The sequence below is a fragment of the Octopus bimaculoides genome, chromosome 6 (genome assembly GCF_046866305.1).
Source record: "Octopus bimaculoides isolate indiv1 chromosome 6, ASM4686630v1, whole genome shotgun sequence".
Taxonomy (NCBI): Eukaryota; Metazoa; Mollusca; class Cephalopoda; order Octopoda; family Octopodidae; genus Octopus; species Octopus bimaculoides.
Genome location: NC_142933.1, coordinates 97,657,790 through 97,674,626, shown reverse-complemented (window position 1 = coordinate 97,674,626; position 16,837 = coordinate 97,657,790). Strand labels below are relative to the sequence as shown.

General features: G+C 36.1%; 1 protein-coding gene across 3 annotated transcripts in view; it reads right to left on the bottom strand.

The window, feature by feature from the left end:
• Positions 1-6,940: 6,940 nt before the first annotated feature.
• LOC106870238 (mdm2-binding protein) overlaps positions 6,941-16,837 on the bottom strand; it is a 46,867-nt gene continuing 36,970 nt past the window's right edge. For all 3 annotated transcript variants that reach the window (XM_089354334.1, XM_089354335.1, XM_089354336.1), the window contains exons 13-20: positions 16,235-16,369; positions 14,987-15,078; positions 12,968-13,068; positions 11,911-12,093; positions 9,668-9,929; positions 9,308-9,421; positions 8,150-8,215; positions 6,941-7,190 (exon numbers count right to left, since the gene is read on the bottom strand). In XM_089354334.1, the coding sequence (XP_089210460.1) occupies positions 7,104-7,190; positions 8,150-8,215; positions 9,308-9,421; positions 9,668-9,929; positions 11,911-12,093; positions 12,968-13,068; positions 14,987-15,078; positions 16,235-16,369 (1,040 nt within the window). In that variant the 3' untranslated portion in view covers positions 6,941-7,103. The remainder of the gene's footprint in view (positions 7,191-8,149; positions 8,216-9,307; positions 9,422-9,667; positions 9,930-11,910; positions 12,094-12,967; positions 13,069-14,986; positions 15,079-16,234; positions 16,370-16,837) is intronic.

Here is a 16,837-nt window from a genome sequence, read left to right as displayed (position 1 = left end):
TAAAGCCCAAATCTCCCTCATGTCACACACTACCATCTTTCTGATAATGCTGTCTGGATTACGCTGCTTAAAAAAATGAAAGGTAGGATGGTCGTAGATGGAATAACTTCGATCATAGTTCTACAGGATCAAATCTGACCTGAGGCATAACAACAATAACGGATATGTGTGTGTGTGCGCACCACTGTCACCCAACATACTAGAAATAGCAGCTACATTTATCGAAACAAACTCGTTGTTAAAATGAGCAGCGTTTGTTTTAAAATAATGATGACCTTATTCTATACAATGCCCAAGTGCGGTACAACTCATTGGAAAAGGGTAAAAGAGGAGACAGAAAGCAGCAGTAAATCAAATAAAGACAATGATGAAAGCCAAAAGTATATGCACAATACACAGAATCAGACAAAAAAAGACAAAATAAACAGTAAAAGAGCCATAAAGAGGAGGGGTGCATAGGACGTCAAGAGTTTTAGGAAACATGGAATTTTTAAAGGATGCAATGTTCTGACAGTTAGCAATGACATGGGTAGTTTATTCCACGCTTCAACAATTCTAAGCATGAAAAAATGTTTCATAAAGTCATGGGTGCAGCACTGTTTTTTTAATTTTTTATAAGCTTGTCCTTGAATGGTAGAGATATTGAATTTAAAAACATAGTGACAGTTGTTATTGGAAAGATGTTGGGTAATTATATAAACTTCTTCCGTGTCAGCTACCAGACATCAAAGCTTTAGTGTGTCTGTCAATGCTCAGAAAAGTAAGACATTCAAGATATGATAAGTGACTGATGAGTATTCATCCATTCATCTGGCTGCTTATCTCTGAACAACTTCCAGTAGATTGAGTTTTCTGGATATCAGAATTCCAGATTGGAGATGCAAACTGTGGGAACATACCATAGCCATATATAATTTTAAATAGACAGCTGGTGAATAGTGAACAAAGCCGTTATTGAGATCTAAGACATCTTTGACTTTTTAGATGAATTTACAAATGTAGCTCATCCAACATAGATTATTGTTGACAATAATACTTTGGTCACAGGGTAAATTCTGGGCTTTTCCTCCCAAAACGTATAGTAGTTGCAAGCCAGCAGTTCACTGCTGCATTATGTCCAGGTTAGACTGCAGGAAAGATTTTTAGCATGTAAGATCTGTTCTTTTGATCTCAAGATACTGCAGGATATCATTTGCATATTCTAATAGAGCAACATGCTTCAGGTTGGTTTCTGTTTCATTAATATAAGCAACAAACAACATGGGGCCAAAAACAAATCCTTGTGAGACTCCAGATATCATTGCATAGGGTAAAGAATGTTCTCTTAGTACCATGACTTCTTATTGACTGAAAATAAGGGACTTCAATCTGTTATAAAGATTAGCTTCACTATAAGTTGTTTATGTGACACAGAATTAAAGGTTTTGGTGGAGTCAAGATAGACAACATCTACCCATGAGCAGCCATCTGTAATTTGGGTGATTATCAGAATGCATTTTGTTGCAAACATTTGAGCTAGGTTTCTGGTCTGAAGTTAACTTCTCACCTTCCCACCAGTTTTGGAGGGACTGAAAAAAAACCATGGGTACTGCCCTTACTCCATTAACTCCCTCACTTCTTCCTCTTTGCATTTTACAATTACTTACACTTTCATAGGTTTTCTGAGTCAGTTTTTACAGCTAGATGCCTTTCCTATCACCAGCAATTTTAGTAATGTCCTTCAATTTGCAGGGAAGTGGTTACATCTTTTCTAAAACTGGGATACACAAAAAATTGAAAAGTAACCTTAAACTCTATTACTGTCATCTAATACTTTTCTTCCTGATGGTAGAGTTTCCAAGAAATAGCAGCCAAACTTCCTTCAAATTGTACTCTACTCTCTTAAAAAAAGAAAGAGCACAATGGATAATGTAGTCTAAGATAGATTGCTTGGAAAAAAAGATGGGATGCTCATGGTTGGATTGTATTTGATCATAGGTTTGCTCAATCAGGGTCAAATTGGGATTAAAGAACACTATTGAATTGTCTTCTTACTATAAAACAAGAACTTAATCCATTTTATAAGGTTTAAGAAGGGAGGTTTCTTATGAGAAATTAGAGTTTCATGCAATTTATCTTTGCAATAAGTAAATGTTACTTTTTAGTGCTATTAAATTTTATAAAATTGTCAAAGTACTTTTACTAGTAAGAGTGAATTACCTCATGGATGGATGAAATGTCTATATAGTAGGTGATGATAGGGTTTGCCAGAGATTAAATATTATATTTATAAGATAGAGAAGACTGAAGAGAGTGTTGTTTGTAGTGATTGACATAAAAGTTATTAGTGGCGAAGAGAAAGATTCTGGAGTTTGGAAATACTGGAGTTGGTAGAGAAGAGAATTGATATGGCACTATTAATATAAATGGATATTGTTCAGTCTCCTCTCAATCTATATGATTAATTCTATGCATAGAAGAAAGAGTTTGGTCATAAGAGTTGATTACTACATTTTCTCTGATATATTTTTTCCAGCATAAAAAAACTTTATATCTAACTATACTTGTTAATAAATGTTAATTCTTTTGATACCAAACCTGCCTCAGACTGCTCTCTAGATCTCTGATGAAAACTTTTCATTTTAAAGTGATTTAAATTAAAACCTTCCATAAAAACTTCTTATTTATTTACATTTCAAACACCAATTTAATAATGACTAAGTTATTTTACAAAATTCTTCATTGTTTTCAAAATTAATTAAAACAAAGACAGTGTGTTTCATCAGAAAGAGGGTAACAAAAGAGTTAAACAATAATGATGATAGTTATCGTGTCTAAGACTTTGTTAATATCAAACACAAACACTTAAGTTTTCTTATGGATTTCTGAGGTGAGAAATAGGCTTGATGCTTAGCAGTATCTACTGAGATACCTTACGTTACTAAACAAAAGGATCAATAGAATATATAATTGGAAAATATTAATAGGCACAGGAGTGGCTGTGTGGTAAGTAGCTTGCTTACCAACCACATGGTCCCGGGTTCAGTTTCACTGCGTGGCAACTTGGGCAAGTGTCTTCTACTATTGGCTCGGGCCAACCAAAGCCTTGTGAGTGGATTTGGTAGACGGAAACTGAAAGAAGCCTATCGATCTCTTGCTGAAATGCTAAGTCATGGGGATGTAAACACACCAGCACCAGTTGTCAAGTGGTGATGGGGGACAAACAGACACACAAACACGTGTATATATATATATATATATATATATATATATATATATACACACACTAGCAGAGATACCCGGCATTGCCTGTGACATACGGAGTTGAAGAATTAGACTTTTCTTTTATATTTTCTCTAATGAACTGGGATACTTATGATTTGAATTTCATCAAAATTGGAGATTAAGAATTTTAATGGGAGCTCTTTCCCTCTTTACACACCCTAACAAAGATTCTAATCAAGACACATTTATCCCATACAGCTCATCTTTATCCCCAAATTCCAAACTCCAAATCTTATAAAACCCATTCAAAGGTTTTTACTCCTGAAAAATGGAGCACATTGAGCTCTAAAATGTGGGAGTTGAGGCCCCTATTAAGGGGGTCTTAAAGTCAACCATGGAAGTTGAATTGTTGGAAATCTTTTTTAACTTGTCATATCTATTGTTCAATTTTCTTTGAAATTGGAAATATATGTATGTTCACTGGGTTTGTAAAAGAGAGCAAAGCTAGAGGAAACCAAAAGATGAATGATCACAGTAAGCAGTCAGCTACCCTACCCTAGTCGTTACCACTCCCCAATGTACGATTCCTCACCATACAGGTGACCAGCACAGCTGTAAGATGAATTATGGATCTATAGCAATTAGAAGGGCGTGACCCAACTCAAATAGACATTAACAACTGTGTGATGTGAGGGCTAAGGGAAAATGAAAGTGTCACTTTTGGAGTTTGCCAATAGGTAACTGAACAGAATAAATTTGCAATCTATAAATCTCTTTGAATGACCTATCACTTATCTGGAAAGGCCTAGAAATCAATGTTACCATCTGGGGACTATCTCTGACTCAGTGATAATAAAAAGACTCAAAAGAGGTCTGCAACCAAATAACTTTACTCAAAATAACACTTTGCAACTGAATCAGTGGAGGCAAAGATGCCTCTCCTTTACTTGACAGTTTATGCACCACATTGCAGAAATCACAATCTAAGTATATCTCAAAGCAAACTCTTACACTTATACCACTGAATTACAAATAACTCTCATCTTGTATCCTTGGGTGACTCTATAGCTTCCAAGACTACAATTGTATTTGTTGGCTTAGGAAAAATGGCTAAATTGTGGGGGGTTAAGCCCCCATTAAGGGGTCTTACTAGCTTCCTAAGAAGTTGAAATTTTAAGAATATTACTTCATTTGTGTCTAATATCTATGGATAAAATTTCATCAACAGCAAAAATATATGAATTTTCATGCGGGTTATGGCCTCATTTATGCCCCCTCACTTTCTAATATGTACTGCATTACATCTGCCCCTATGCAAAGAATATAATTTCCAAATTTCACAAAGACCCATTCAGTACTTTTGACCTTGTTTTGGATCATAAAAAAATGATTAAAATTTGGGAATGCTTCTTGTTTTGTTAATTACTTATGGTTGAAATTTCATCAACATTGGAAATTTATATGTACAGAGATGCGGCCAGTAAGGTGAGGGTTGGAAATGAGTACAGCAATGAATTCCGGGTAGAGGTAGGGGTCCACCAAGGTTCCGTCCTCAGCCCCCTATTATTTACCATAGTCCTCCAGGCAATCACAGAGGAGTTCAAGACAGGTTGCCCCTGGGAGCTCCTCTATGCTGATGACCTTGCCCTAATTGCGGAGTCACTATCAGAACTAGAGGAGAAGTTTCAGGTGTGGAAGCAAGGTCTAGAATTGAAGGGCCTTAGAGTCAACCTAGCTAAAACCAAAATCCTAATAAGTAGGAAGGTAGATAAAACACAAACCCCTTCAGGTAGATGGCCCTGCTCAGTATGTAGAAAAGGAGTAGGTAGTAACTCTATAAGATGTACCCGGTGCAAGCTATGGACACATAAGAGGTGCAGCAACATCAAAGGCAGGTTAACTAGCAAGTTAGTTTTTGTTTGTGGCAGATGTTCAGGTGCAATAAAGACTGCAAACAAACAGGAAACAACTTCTATCTCATTCCAGGGTGAAAAACTAGAGGTAGTCGATAGCTTCCGCTATCTGGGCGACCAAGTTAGTAGTGGGGGTGGGTGCGCTGAAAGTGTAGCTGCTAGAATAAGAATAGCCTGGGCAAAGTTTAGAGAGCTCTTACCCCTGCTGGCGACAAAGGGACTCTCACTCAGAGTAAAAGGCAGACTGTATGACGCATGCGTACGAACAACCATGCTACATGGCAGTGAAACATGGGCTGTAACTGCTGAGGACATACGTAAGCTCGCAAGGAATGAAGCCAGTATGCTCCGTTGGATGTGTAATGTCAATGTGAATACCCGTCAGAGTGTAAGTACCTTGAGAGAAAAGCTGAACATTAGAAGCATCAGTTGTGGCGTGCAAGAGAGACGATTGCGCTGGTATGGACATGTGGTGAGAATGGAGGAGGATAGCTGCGTGAAAAAGTGCCACACCCTAACAGTTGAGGGAACCCGTGGAAGAGGTAGGCCCAGGAAGACCTGGGCTGAGGTGGTGAGGCAAGACCTTCGTACATTGGGCCTCACCGAGGCGATGACTACGGACCGAGACCTTTGGAAATGGGCTGTGCGTGAGAAGACCCGGCAAGCCAAGTAAGATCGTTGCCAGTGCCCCTGGACTGGTTCTTGTGCGGGTGGCACATGAGATGCACCATTTTGAGCGTGGCCGTTGCCAGTACCGCCTGACTGGCTCCTGTAGGATTTTCGAGCGAGATCGTTGCCAGTGCCCCTGGACTGGCTTGTGCGGGTGGCACATAAAAGACACCATTTCGAGCGTGGCCGTTTTCATGCGGGTGACACGTAAAAGCACCCACTACACTCTCTGAGTGGTTGGCGTTAGGAAGGGCATCCAGCTGTAGAAACTCTGCCAAATCAGACTGGAGCCTGGTGTTGCCATCCGGTTTCACCAGTCCTCAGTCAAATCGTCCAACCCATGCTAGCATGGAAAGCGGACGTTAAACGATGATGATGATGATGATGATGGGGGGTTCTGCCCCCTTAAATTCAAACCAAACATACTGCATTATACCCACCCTTATGCATTGAATCTATGTTCCAAATATCATAAGGATCCATTCAGTAATTTTGGTCCATGAAAAATGACTAAAATTTGGGGGTCTTAGAATCATCCAAAGAAATGGAAATTTTGGGTATATTTTAAAATTTATTTCGAATACCTATCAAAATCCAAAGCATATGAATTTTCATGGGGGGGGGGGGGGGTCAACCCCTTCTTTACACCCCCTCAAAATTGTATGAAACACACGGCATTACCCTTCTCCCTAGGCTTGGATTTTGTGTTCCAAATTTCATTAGGATCAGTCCAGTAGTTTTTGAGTCTATAAGTAACATACGAACACACATAAAAACATAAACTTTATATAATATATATATATATATATATTTATACATATACATACACACAACAGGCTTCTTTTAATTTCCATGCACAGAATCCACTGAAAAGGCTTTGGTTGGCCTAGGTGATAGTAGAAGAAACTTGCTCAAGATACTACAAAGTGAGACTGAACTGGGAACCATGTGCTTGAGAAGCAAATGCCTTACTATGCCTGCTCTTGTATGTTGAGATATACCACAAGGCATCAATGTAGATCCACTGAAATTGCTGAAACTTATGCAGTGTTTAATATAGAGCAATAATGGATGAGACTAGGAAGATAAGTGAATGCATAGTATGAATCTCAGTTTGGGTAGAACAATTTGTGAAGAAAATATGAAAACATAGGTGAGTGTTTTAGAAAATATTTATTGGAACAGTTAAAAAAATAAATAAGAATATCACAGACATCCATAAGGCAACAAAGCCTGGAAGGTTGGATTTATATGATTCAGTTTTGTGTGTATGAGTGTGTCAAGTAGACTTGCTTGGTTAATGGAATTATCGAATTATCAGGAAGTTACTTTGCCATTTTCATCTGATTTCTGAGTCTTTTTTGTCCTCATAGACTTCTGACGATGAGTTTCTATTTCAACAACCTAGAAAAGATACAAGTTATTGATAAAAATACAAAAATATTAAATATTAGTTTCAGATTTTGGCACAAAGCCAGCAATTTTGGAGAGGGCTTGAGTTCATTACATTGATCCCTAGTGCTCCATTTGTACTTATCTTATCCACCCTGAAAGGACAAAAGGCAAAGTTGACCTCAGTGGAATTTGAATTTAGAAATGCCACTAAGCATTTTACCCAGTGTCCTAACAAGTCTGCCAGCGTGCCACCTTAAAGAATATCAAATATGGAAGTTAAATATCAACACCAGTACCTCATACAATATAACAGACACTTAACGATTTTCCTATAAACCTTTCTATAATTAACCCTTTTGATACCAACCCGGCTGAAACCACCTCTGGCTCTGTAGTACAAATGTCTGGTTTCATAAGTTTTGAATTAAAATCTTCCACCAAACCTTAGTCACAATTTATGTCCCTAACACTAGCTTAATGATAACTAAGTTATTTTACTAAATTCATCGTTATATTTAAAATTAATTGAAAGAAACACAGAGCATCTAAAAATAGATACGGTAACAAAAGGATTAAAACGAAAAAGAATACAAGGCAGAAAAACTATATGGCTTAGTCAGAAGAGGAAGCGCAACAATTTTGTAGGGCTTTAGAGGGTGGGACAAAGAAGAGAGGAAGTTATCCTCAGCCTAGATATCTAGCTTGAATACCTGCAACAGAATGAACCCTCCTAAAGGTAGCCAAGGACTAAGTGGTGGTACAAAACTGGGTGATGGATTTGGTTTATCACCCACCCATGGTTATGGGGAAAAGATATCTAAAAGTTCACATAGGCATTAATAGTGAAAGTAATTGTTATGGCAATGACATTCAAGTAAACAACTCAGTTTTGAAGCAGATCTGTCACTGAAGCATGACAAATAAGTAATTGGAAATGGGAATGATTAGATAAATATAATAAAACTCACATGTTTTACTTGATTTTCAGCTAATCTTCTCATCTCTTGTCCAAGTTTGCGAGAGTCTGGGAGATCCTGAATTATAACAATATTGTAGTAAAGTAGGTGCTAAAATATTGGAATGTAGTGAGCATAAATACATCATCTTTAGGTAAAATTTTATACAAATGTAAACAGACAAGGTAAAACCTTGATGATGACTTATTCAGCAACCAGCTCATTCATCATGTTGGGTTTTGAATAGATCATCGCACAAACAATAGGCATTCTTTGTTACCTAAATCCACTTGGAAGGTTTTTTTTTTCCTGAGCTACTTAAGTAAAGATAGTTTTCTTTTAATAAATTTATTTTATTAAAATCCAGAGTTTTTTTCTTTCAAAATAGATGTTAAACATTCTATCCAATAATAGTAAAAGTATTTAATAATAAATACACACAAAAACGTTAGATTCACTTCAACATTTAAATTTAATTTGTTAAAATATTTTTGTCGCTTTGAAACCACAATCTGTTCACTGACAAAACTCTGTTTCAAAGCAACGAATATGTAAGTATGTACATATGTATCTATGTACTTATGTATGTGTGTAGACGTATCTTTGTATGTGTATGTACATGTAAATGTATGTTTATATACTAATATGTGTTTCTGTTCAAGTTGTATATATGACTGTTACTCTGTCAAAGGTTGTATGTATATATATATATATATATATATATATATATATATATATATATGTCCCTCTCACCACCATCTAATGGTGAATGGAGACAATGTCTTAGATACATACATGCAAATATAAACCAACCTATACATATGTACAAGCACACACAATGATAAATACGTATACACACACACATATATATGTATAATCTTATAGTATACACAAAGCTTTGATGTAGCATGGAATTTTGTCAGTGAACAGGTTGCAGTTTCGAAGCGATGAAAATATTTTGACAAATTAAATTTACATGTTGAAGTGAATCTATTTACTAATAATTTTATAGAAACCTTTCTCAAACAAAGTACCATTGACAAAAACATGTTCATAAAATTTGTTACACGAAAGTGAAAAAAAAAAAAAACTTTTTATTTGTAATATTTAAATAAGATAAAAGCAATGAATATGTTCTATTAATACAAATGAATTTGAAACTATATTTACCATGACATAAAGTTTGGTGACCTTATAAAGACGTTGAAAGCAAGAAGAAAATATTTCATCTTTTTCTGAAAGACCTTCTTTCTTTAAAACATATTTGACGATTGATTCCAGTTTCTACAGATGAAAAAAGATTCCAGTTTAGCAAATATAATTTATTTTTGTTTTTTAAATAGATTTCACATTAAATTTATATAGAAGTGGGCAAATAGTTAACCCCTCTCCCAGTTTTATGATCACTCGAATAATGAACATTGAAGTTGATTCTAATTCCGGGGGAATAAGAACTTTAAAATGGTAGTGAAACATAAAGCACACACTCCAACCTGTTACCATTTTCACAAGTTCTATGAGACTACATACCTGTTTATGTCGTTCTGAACGAGACACTTTTTGCTTCTTCAATTCATTAGCGGTGGCCTGAATTGGTTCTTTGCTGGATTTTACAAGAGACCTGTTTTTGAGCTGTTCTCCTGTAGCTTTTGGTGATGTTTCTACAAGCTCTTTGGCAGACATATGTCTTGTCATCACATGAGATAATTTCTTTTGTTTTGCATTTCTAGAGTCTTGTAATTTTGTGTCAGACATGCTTCGGTTTTCCAAGCTGGCAACATTAGCATTTCGCCTATGATTAGAGAAAAAAAGGGCTTAATTTTCATGAAAAAACAACCCTAACAACAATGATGCTTGCTGATACTCCCCACCCATTATCATCATGAGCTAGTGCTCACTTTCCATTTTCCATGCAAGCATGCATTGTTACGGACCAAGTTAGTTCTTATTCAGTGTTACTATCTTCCTAGACAGGTTGGAGGATGATGTCTACTCATACATTTCATTTTCGGTTAGGTCTCAATGGCCAGCTGCTCTTTCTGTCATCAACCTCTTTACAGAGAATACTTGGTACATTTTCACAGTTGAGAAGTTGTCATGTCCTTGGTAAGACTAAAGGGTCCTCTCCATTCATTTGCCAACCACTTTACAGAGTGTAACCAATGGACTTAATCATGACACCATTACTGATAAATATTAAACATTCTACCAGTGTTGCTGTTTGTCATGTAGCAGAAGTATAAATTTCATATGATTTTACTCACAAAGTTTGGATTAAATAAAGTCAAGAAATGGTATATGTATGAACCAGTCTTTCTTCTATAAGGCTAAAATACAACTTGTGCAACGTAAAAAGCACTGGTGATGGTGGCACATAAAAAGCACTGGTGAAGGTACCACGTAAAAAGTACCTAGTATAATCTGTAAAGTGACTGGTGTTAGGAAGGACATCCAGCTGCAGAAACTAAGCCAAAACAGACTATGGAACCTGGTGTGGTTCCTGGCCATGCCAGCTCCTGTCAATCTATCCAACCCATGCCAGCATGAAAAGCAGACGTTTAATGATGATGATGATGACTATGAAGTACTGTTCTTATATCCAGGACAGAGGACCTATTTTGATAATTTCCAGTTTGAAATAATGATCAGTTTGATAAATAAACCATTCCTTAGTGGGAACACCCCTTCTCCCACTTCAATGTAACATCATTATTATGTTGTATGCTTTCTTTATTTGTGTACTATAATTACTATAAATGTACTTTACAAATCAGAACTTTCCTGCTGTACTCTGCATTGATTCAAACTAAGTTGTTATGTCAAGTTCCCTACATTTCACCACACATATTCTATCTCATAATACATACAATCCTTCATTTCATAAGATGACCATCATCATTAATGTTCGTTGTTCATGAGTTGGACGGTTTGACCAGGGCTAATAAACTGAGGGGAAACAGGTGAGGATTGGGAGCAGGAAAGGCATCTAGTTGCAGAAAATATGCCTCAACACACTCCATCCAACCCATGCAAGCATGAAAAAGTGGACATTAAAACAGCAACAATGATGATACTGTTTGGGCTATTTAAATGTAAAAACCTGCAAAACTCTTAATTACTGTCTACAACACGGCAGGATGTCATGACATCTTGCTTGGAAACTACTGACTTAGACTAAGCTATAAACTATAATTAGAATAGAATCCTTTTATTGCTATACACACTAGCTTCGTACATACATTGACATTTTTGGTTTAGTAAGTTAGACAAACACAGAGGTTAAATAAATTTGTGGCACTCCGTCGGTTATGACGACGAGGGTTCCAGTTGATCCGATCAACGGAACAGCCTGCTCATGAAATTAATGTGCAAGTGGCTGAGCACTCGACAGATACGTGTACCTTTAAAATAGTTCTCAGGGAGATTCAGCGTGACACAGAGTGCGACAAGGCTGTCCCTTTGAAATACAAGTATAACAGAAACAGGAAGAAAAAGTGAGAGAAAGTTGTAGTGAAAGAGTACAGCAGGGCTGCAACCACTCACTGCTGAAGCTTTGTAAAACTTTTAGGTGTTTTTGCTCAATAAACACTCACAACGCCCTGGTCTGGGAATCAAAACCATGATCCTACAACAGCGAGTCCGTTGCCCTAACCACTGGGCCATTGTGCCTCATATTGACTAGTTCTTGTTTTAAAGATTGACTAATTCTGAATACAGAGAACTAATATCATCAGTGATTTCTTGAGTTTGGGACTATATTCAAGATTACTTACTTTATCCTGAGAGAATTTTTTGATTTGAAGTTCTGCACTATGCGAGGGTTAGTTGTTGACTGCAAAGAGGTGCTACGACAATTCTGTAGTGAATATGTGGTACTTGTGTCTGTGGTGATGAATTTATCTCTTAGTTTGTTCAGACGGTTTTGAATTTTCTCACATTGGTTATCTTTGTTATAACTGGAAACCAGAAAATGTATTGCAGTGTTAGACAATATAAAAGACAGACATGTCGTAGTAAGTACAATATAACGGACAGACAGACATGTAGTAAGAACAATATCACAGAGACATGTAGTACACTGTAACATCAGATATGTGCTTGTGTCAGATAATATAACAGACTGACATGTGGTAATATCAGACACTATAACAGATAGACATGTAATAGTATGAGACAATATAATAGACGCAAGTTAGTGTCAGGCAATACAATAGACATGTGGTACTATCATGTAACAGACATGTGGCAATATCAAACAACAGACAAAGGTAGCGAGCTGGCAGAAAGATTAGCATGCCGGGCGAAATGCTTAGCGGTATTTCGTCTGTCTTTATGCTCTGAGTTCAAATTCCGCTGCAGTTGACATTGCCTTTCACCCTTTCGGGGTCAATAAATTAAGTACCAGTTGTGTACTGGAGTCGATCTAATCGACTGGCCCCTCTCCCACAAAATGTTGAGCCTTGTGCCTAGAGTAGAAAAGAATATCAAATAACAGACAGTCATGTGGTAGTATCATACAATATAACAGACATATGGTAATATCAGACATTATAGCAAAGAAACAAATAGTATATTAACATGTGATAACTGTTAATAGTTAATAGTTAGCACAGTTATCTGTAGTAGCTGCTATTATAGTTAGACTGTTCATATAGTTAACATAGTAGCTAATATTAAGTCAGTATAGTTATACATAATACATAGTACCAACAGCAAATAAAGTATAGAAGCTGGCATAAACAATTACTATAATTAAATGTAGTAGCTTGTATACAGTCCTGCAAGGAGCTGTATTTTGCAAGTGTGATAATAATTTAAAAAAAGATTTACCAAATGCCAGGAAAACGAGCTTCTCGACAATGTGGCCATTTCATAAGACAGGTTTCATATTCATCATTAAGGGCAGGAAACACATAGCTGCGCAGGTTATGCTATACGAACATATAGCAAACACAAAATTTGTTATAAAATTCTTTAAATGTAGCTGAGTTGCCTCATTAGTAACAGAATATAGAAACTAAGTGGATAAAGTTTTGTAGGTTCTGTGACAAGATTCTAGATAGAATATGGCAAAATCCCAGATTTGTTAAAGATCTGGAACTATCCAGATAGAGCTGGATTTTTATTAGAGGTCTATCTGGAACTATCTAGATTTGTTAGAGAACTATCTTGTTTTAATTATTTACCAATGCATTGAATTAAAATATAAAAATAGAAGGGGTTCCTCCAAAGGAGTAATGTTATTTGATAGAATGCATAGCTTGGAGATCAGAGAGGTGCTCTAGATAGAGCTACTACTTCTCTGAATTGAGAGATCACTGCTCTGATACTATGGATATGTTAAGGATGTTTCAAGGAAAGAATCGCTGGACAAGTTTTTATGGGCAAAACCAACTGGCAGATAAAGGGCTAGATTACAAGCAAGACAGGTGGATAACATCCTTGAACGTGGCTGGTCTCACTTGGGAATCCAGCTAGATCAATTGGAGATGGTTGCTTCTGATAGAACCTGATGGGAGGCTTGATAGATACTTATTTTACCAACTCTGGAAAGATGAGATGTAAAATTGAACCTGAAAGATAGGGTAGAATTCAGATTGTAAAGTGACTTAATAAAATACTGTGAAATATTTTGTCCACAGCTCTACCAATTCTTCCAATTTTAGGCCATCTTAGTCATAACTTGGAATTTGATATTTAAGAAAGCTGTTTGAACAATATTCTCCCTCAACCAGTCATACTACAGTATCCTGCACTTGTGTTATATTTAAAGATAAACAGTTTGTCACTCTCCAGTCACTGGTTTGTTAACATAATTTTCTTAACTTTTCCTTTTTAACTCTTTTATTGACAGTGGAGGCGCAATGGCCCAGTGGTTAGGGTAGCGGACTCGCGGTCATAAGATCGCGGTTTCGATTCCCAGACCAGGCGTTGTGAGTGTTTATTGAGCAAAAACACTGAAAGCTGCACGAGGCTCCGGCAGGGGATGGTGGCGAACCCTACTGTACTCTTTCACCACAACTTTCTCTCACTCTTACTTCCTGTTTCTGTTGTGCCTGTAATTCAAAGGGTCAGCCTTGTCACACTGTGTCACGCTGAATATCCCTGAGAACTACGTTAAGGGTACACGTGTCTGTGGAGTGCTCAGCCACTTGCACGTTAATTTCACGATCAGGCTGTTCCGTTGATCAGATCATCTGGAACCCTCAACGTCGTAAGCGACGGAGTGCCAACAACAACAAAATTGACAATATCCTTGGCTCTTCCTTCAGTTGCTGGCTATACTTTAGCTTTCATTAAATTACTTTACTGTGCTCTTCTCTCTGGATCATATTCCTCTTGGCCCACACCAAAGAATATTCATGGTATTTCTTGAGCAGAATGACATCTTCAACTGTTTCTCCTGCCAAAGTATTCTCATCTTTTACTAACACTCACGAACAATATCAGTTTTGTCAAACTCAGCCCTGTCAATTCATAATCCAAATTAGCTTCATCAAGTTATAGCTCTATATTTTCTTTCCATTATATAAAATCTATCTACTGTCATTACGGTAATTTTTGTGTTTCACTAAAATTTTTCATTATGAATTAAATTAGCAACTGAACAAACTGAAGTTATTAGTAGAAAAGAAGATGCCAAGCTATCTAGATGTTTTATATCTAGTCTATTCTTCTATTGTATATATCTTATCCTTATTAATAAATCATAGGGCAGCAAAAAAATTTTAGAAATTTTATTTACTGACAGTGGTCTAGCGAGAAGAAAAAATTAGTCAATAGACTATATATTATTCATAAAACATTTCAACAACTTCAAATAAGTCAAAGACAAGATATTCTTCATACTTGGCTCAGTAAAGGAGTCAAGGAAAAACTGGTTGCCAATCCATCATCTTGGAAGTGACTCAAAATTTCTTCCATTTCAGTTGGAACAACATCTGAGATAAAAGAAAGTAAGGAATACTATAATATAACACAACTTTCCAACAAAATATACAGTATTTATACACATGTTTTAGGGACATTTTTTTGCATGGGTGTAAATATAATACAGAAACATAAAAATAGTGTTGGTCAATGAAATTCAAAAGTACTTTCCATCTTGAAGAAGTGGGGAAATAAAATAGCTGTAATAACTCTTCTAGAAACATATGAACAAGGAGGGTACATAAAAATATTGCTCTAACAGAAAAGATGAGATGTTGCAGGATTAAAGCCTATGAAAGATATTGCAATGCAAAATCTATACAAGCTGTTATTATAATAGGCTTTAAAATTATGAAGACAATACTTTGAACTGGACAATAAACATAGACTTCTTCATCTGTAAATACGTATGTTTTTGGAACCTTTTTAAACATGGATTACTACAAGCCAACAAAAGAACCTCAATGTCACCATTTGACCAGCTAGAAACAGACAAGTGTCACTGCCATACAAGTAATGTCATTTAATTTCAATGTGGGGAAATATTACATAGCTTGGAAACAAGCGAGAGTTGGTGACAGGAAGGGCATCCAGCCATAGAAAATCTGCTTCAATAAACTCCATTTGACTCATGCCAGTATGGAAAAGTGAATGTTGAAACAATGCTGATGATGATATATTTTATTGCTATTTATTGAAATGCTAAGTTACAAAACATAAGGCAACATAATCTAAAAACTAGAATAAATGCACATCTACATCCACAAATATAGATGTCTGAGGCTAATAAAAGGGACATGGTCAGTGGCACAGAAGTATAATGTTTGTCCTTTGTGCTTTTTCTATTGTTTTCTCTTGTAATATATTTACTTGCACATACATGCACAGTTTCTGAATACCACTCACAAGGTGTTGCTCAACTCAAGACTGTAGTAGAACATTTATCTAAGGGACTACTATGCAGTGGAACTGAAACCAAAATGATGTTCAATTTTTACACATAATGGAACAGATATAAAGAATGTTTCAAAAAGTGATTATATTTGTGATTAGACATACTGACATCTTAATGTGAAAGCCTAACAAACGCCTGTTCAATAAAAAGAAGTCTGAGTAGGGAGGTGGAAGGAATACATACTATGTGGTTTAGAATTCCCAATAACTTACCTTGAAGAGGAACATAAGGTGATGATAATGACATGCTATCAAATGATCGAAAACGGCAAATGGTCTTTTTCTTGGATTCTAGTTGCTGGATGTAACATTTTTCTGGCCACTGTGCACAATTAGGTAGGTCAAGTTCTTGAAATTATGAACCATAAATATAAATGAAAAATAATAAAAGAAAAAAAAATCACCATATTTATTTACGAACAATGAAATCTTGGACAGATATCTCTTGTAGTTAATACACATTGACATTTTTTGAGTATTACACTGTATCGCAAAGGGAGTGTTTAGTCAGATTTATTATAATTGCTGTATAAAATACACTGCAAATGTTTGTGTAACTTAAATGACACAAAAAGCAAATTTGAAAATGAACTTTGAACTTTACCACAGTAGGTCATAAAAGTGCATCTAACTTTAAAGCCAACAGTGTGGAAATAATACAATTATATTTTCCATGAAAAAATAAAAAGCAATATATTTTTGGAAACCCTAAAGTGTGTTGCTTTTCTATTAAGGACAACCTTTCTAACCCTGCCAACTATCACTCTGCTGCAGCCAAATCCAATGAGGGATGTTGGTTGTATTTTTTGATGTTGA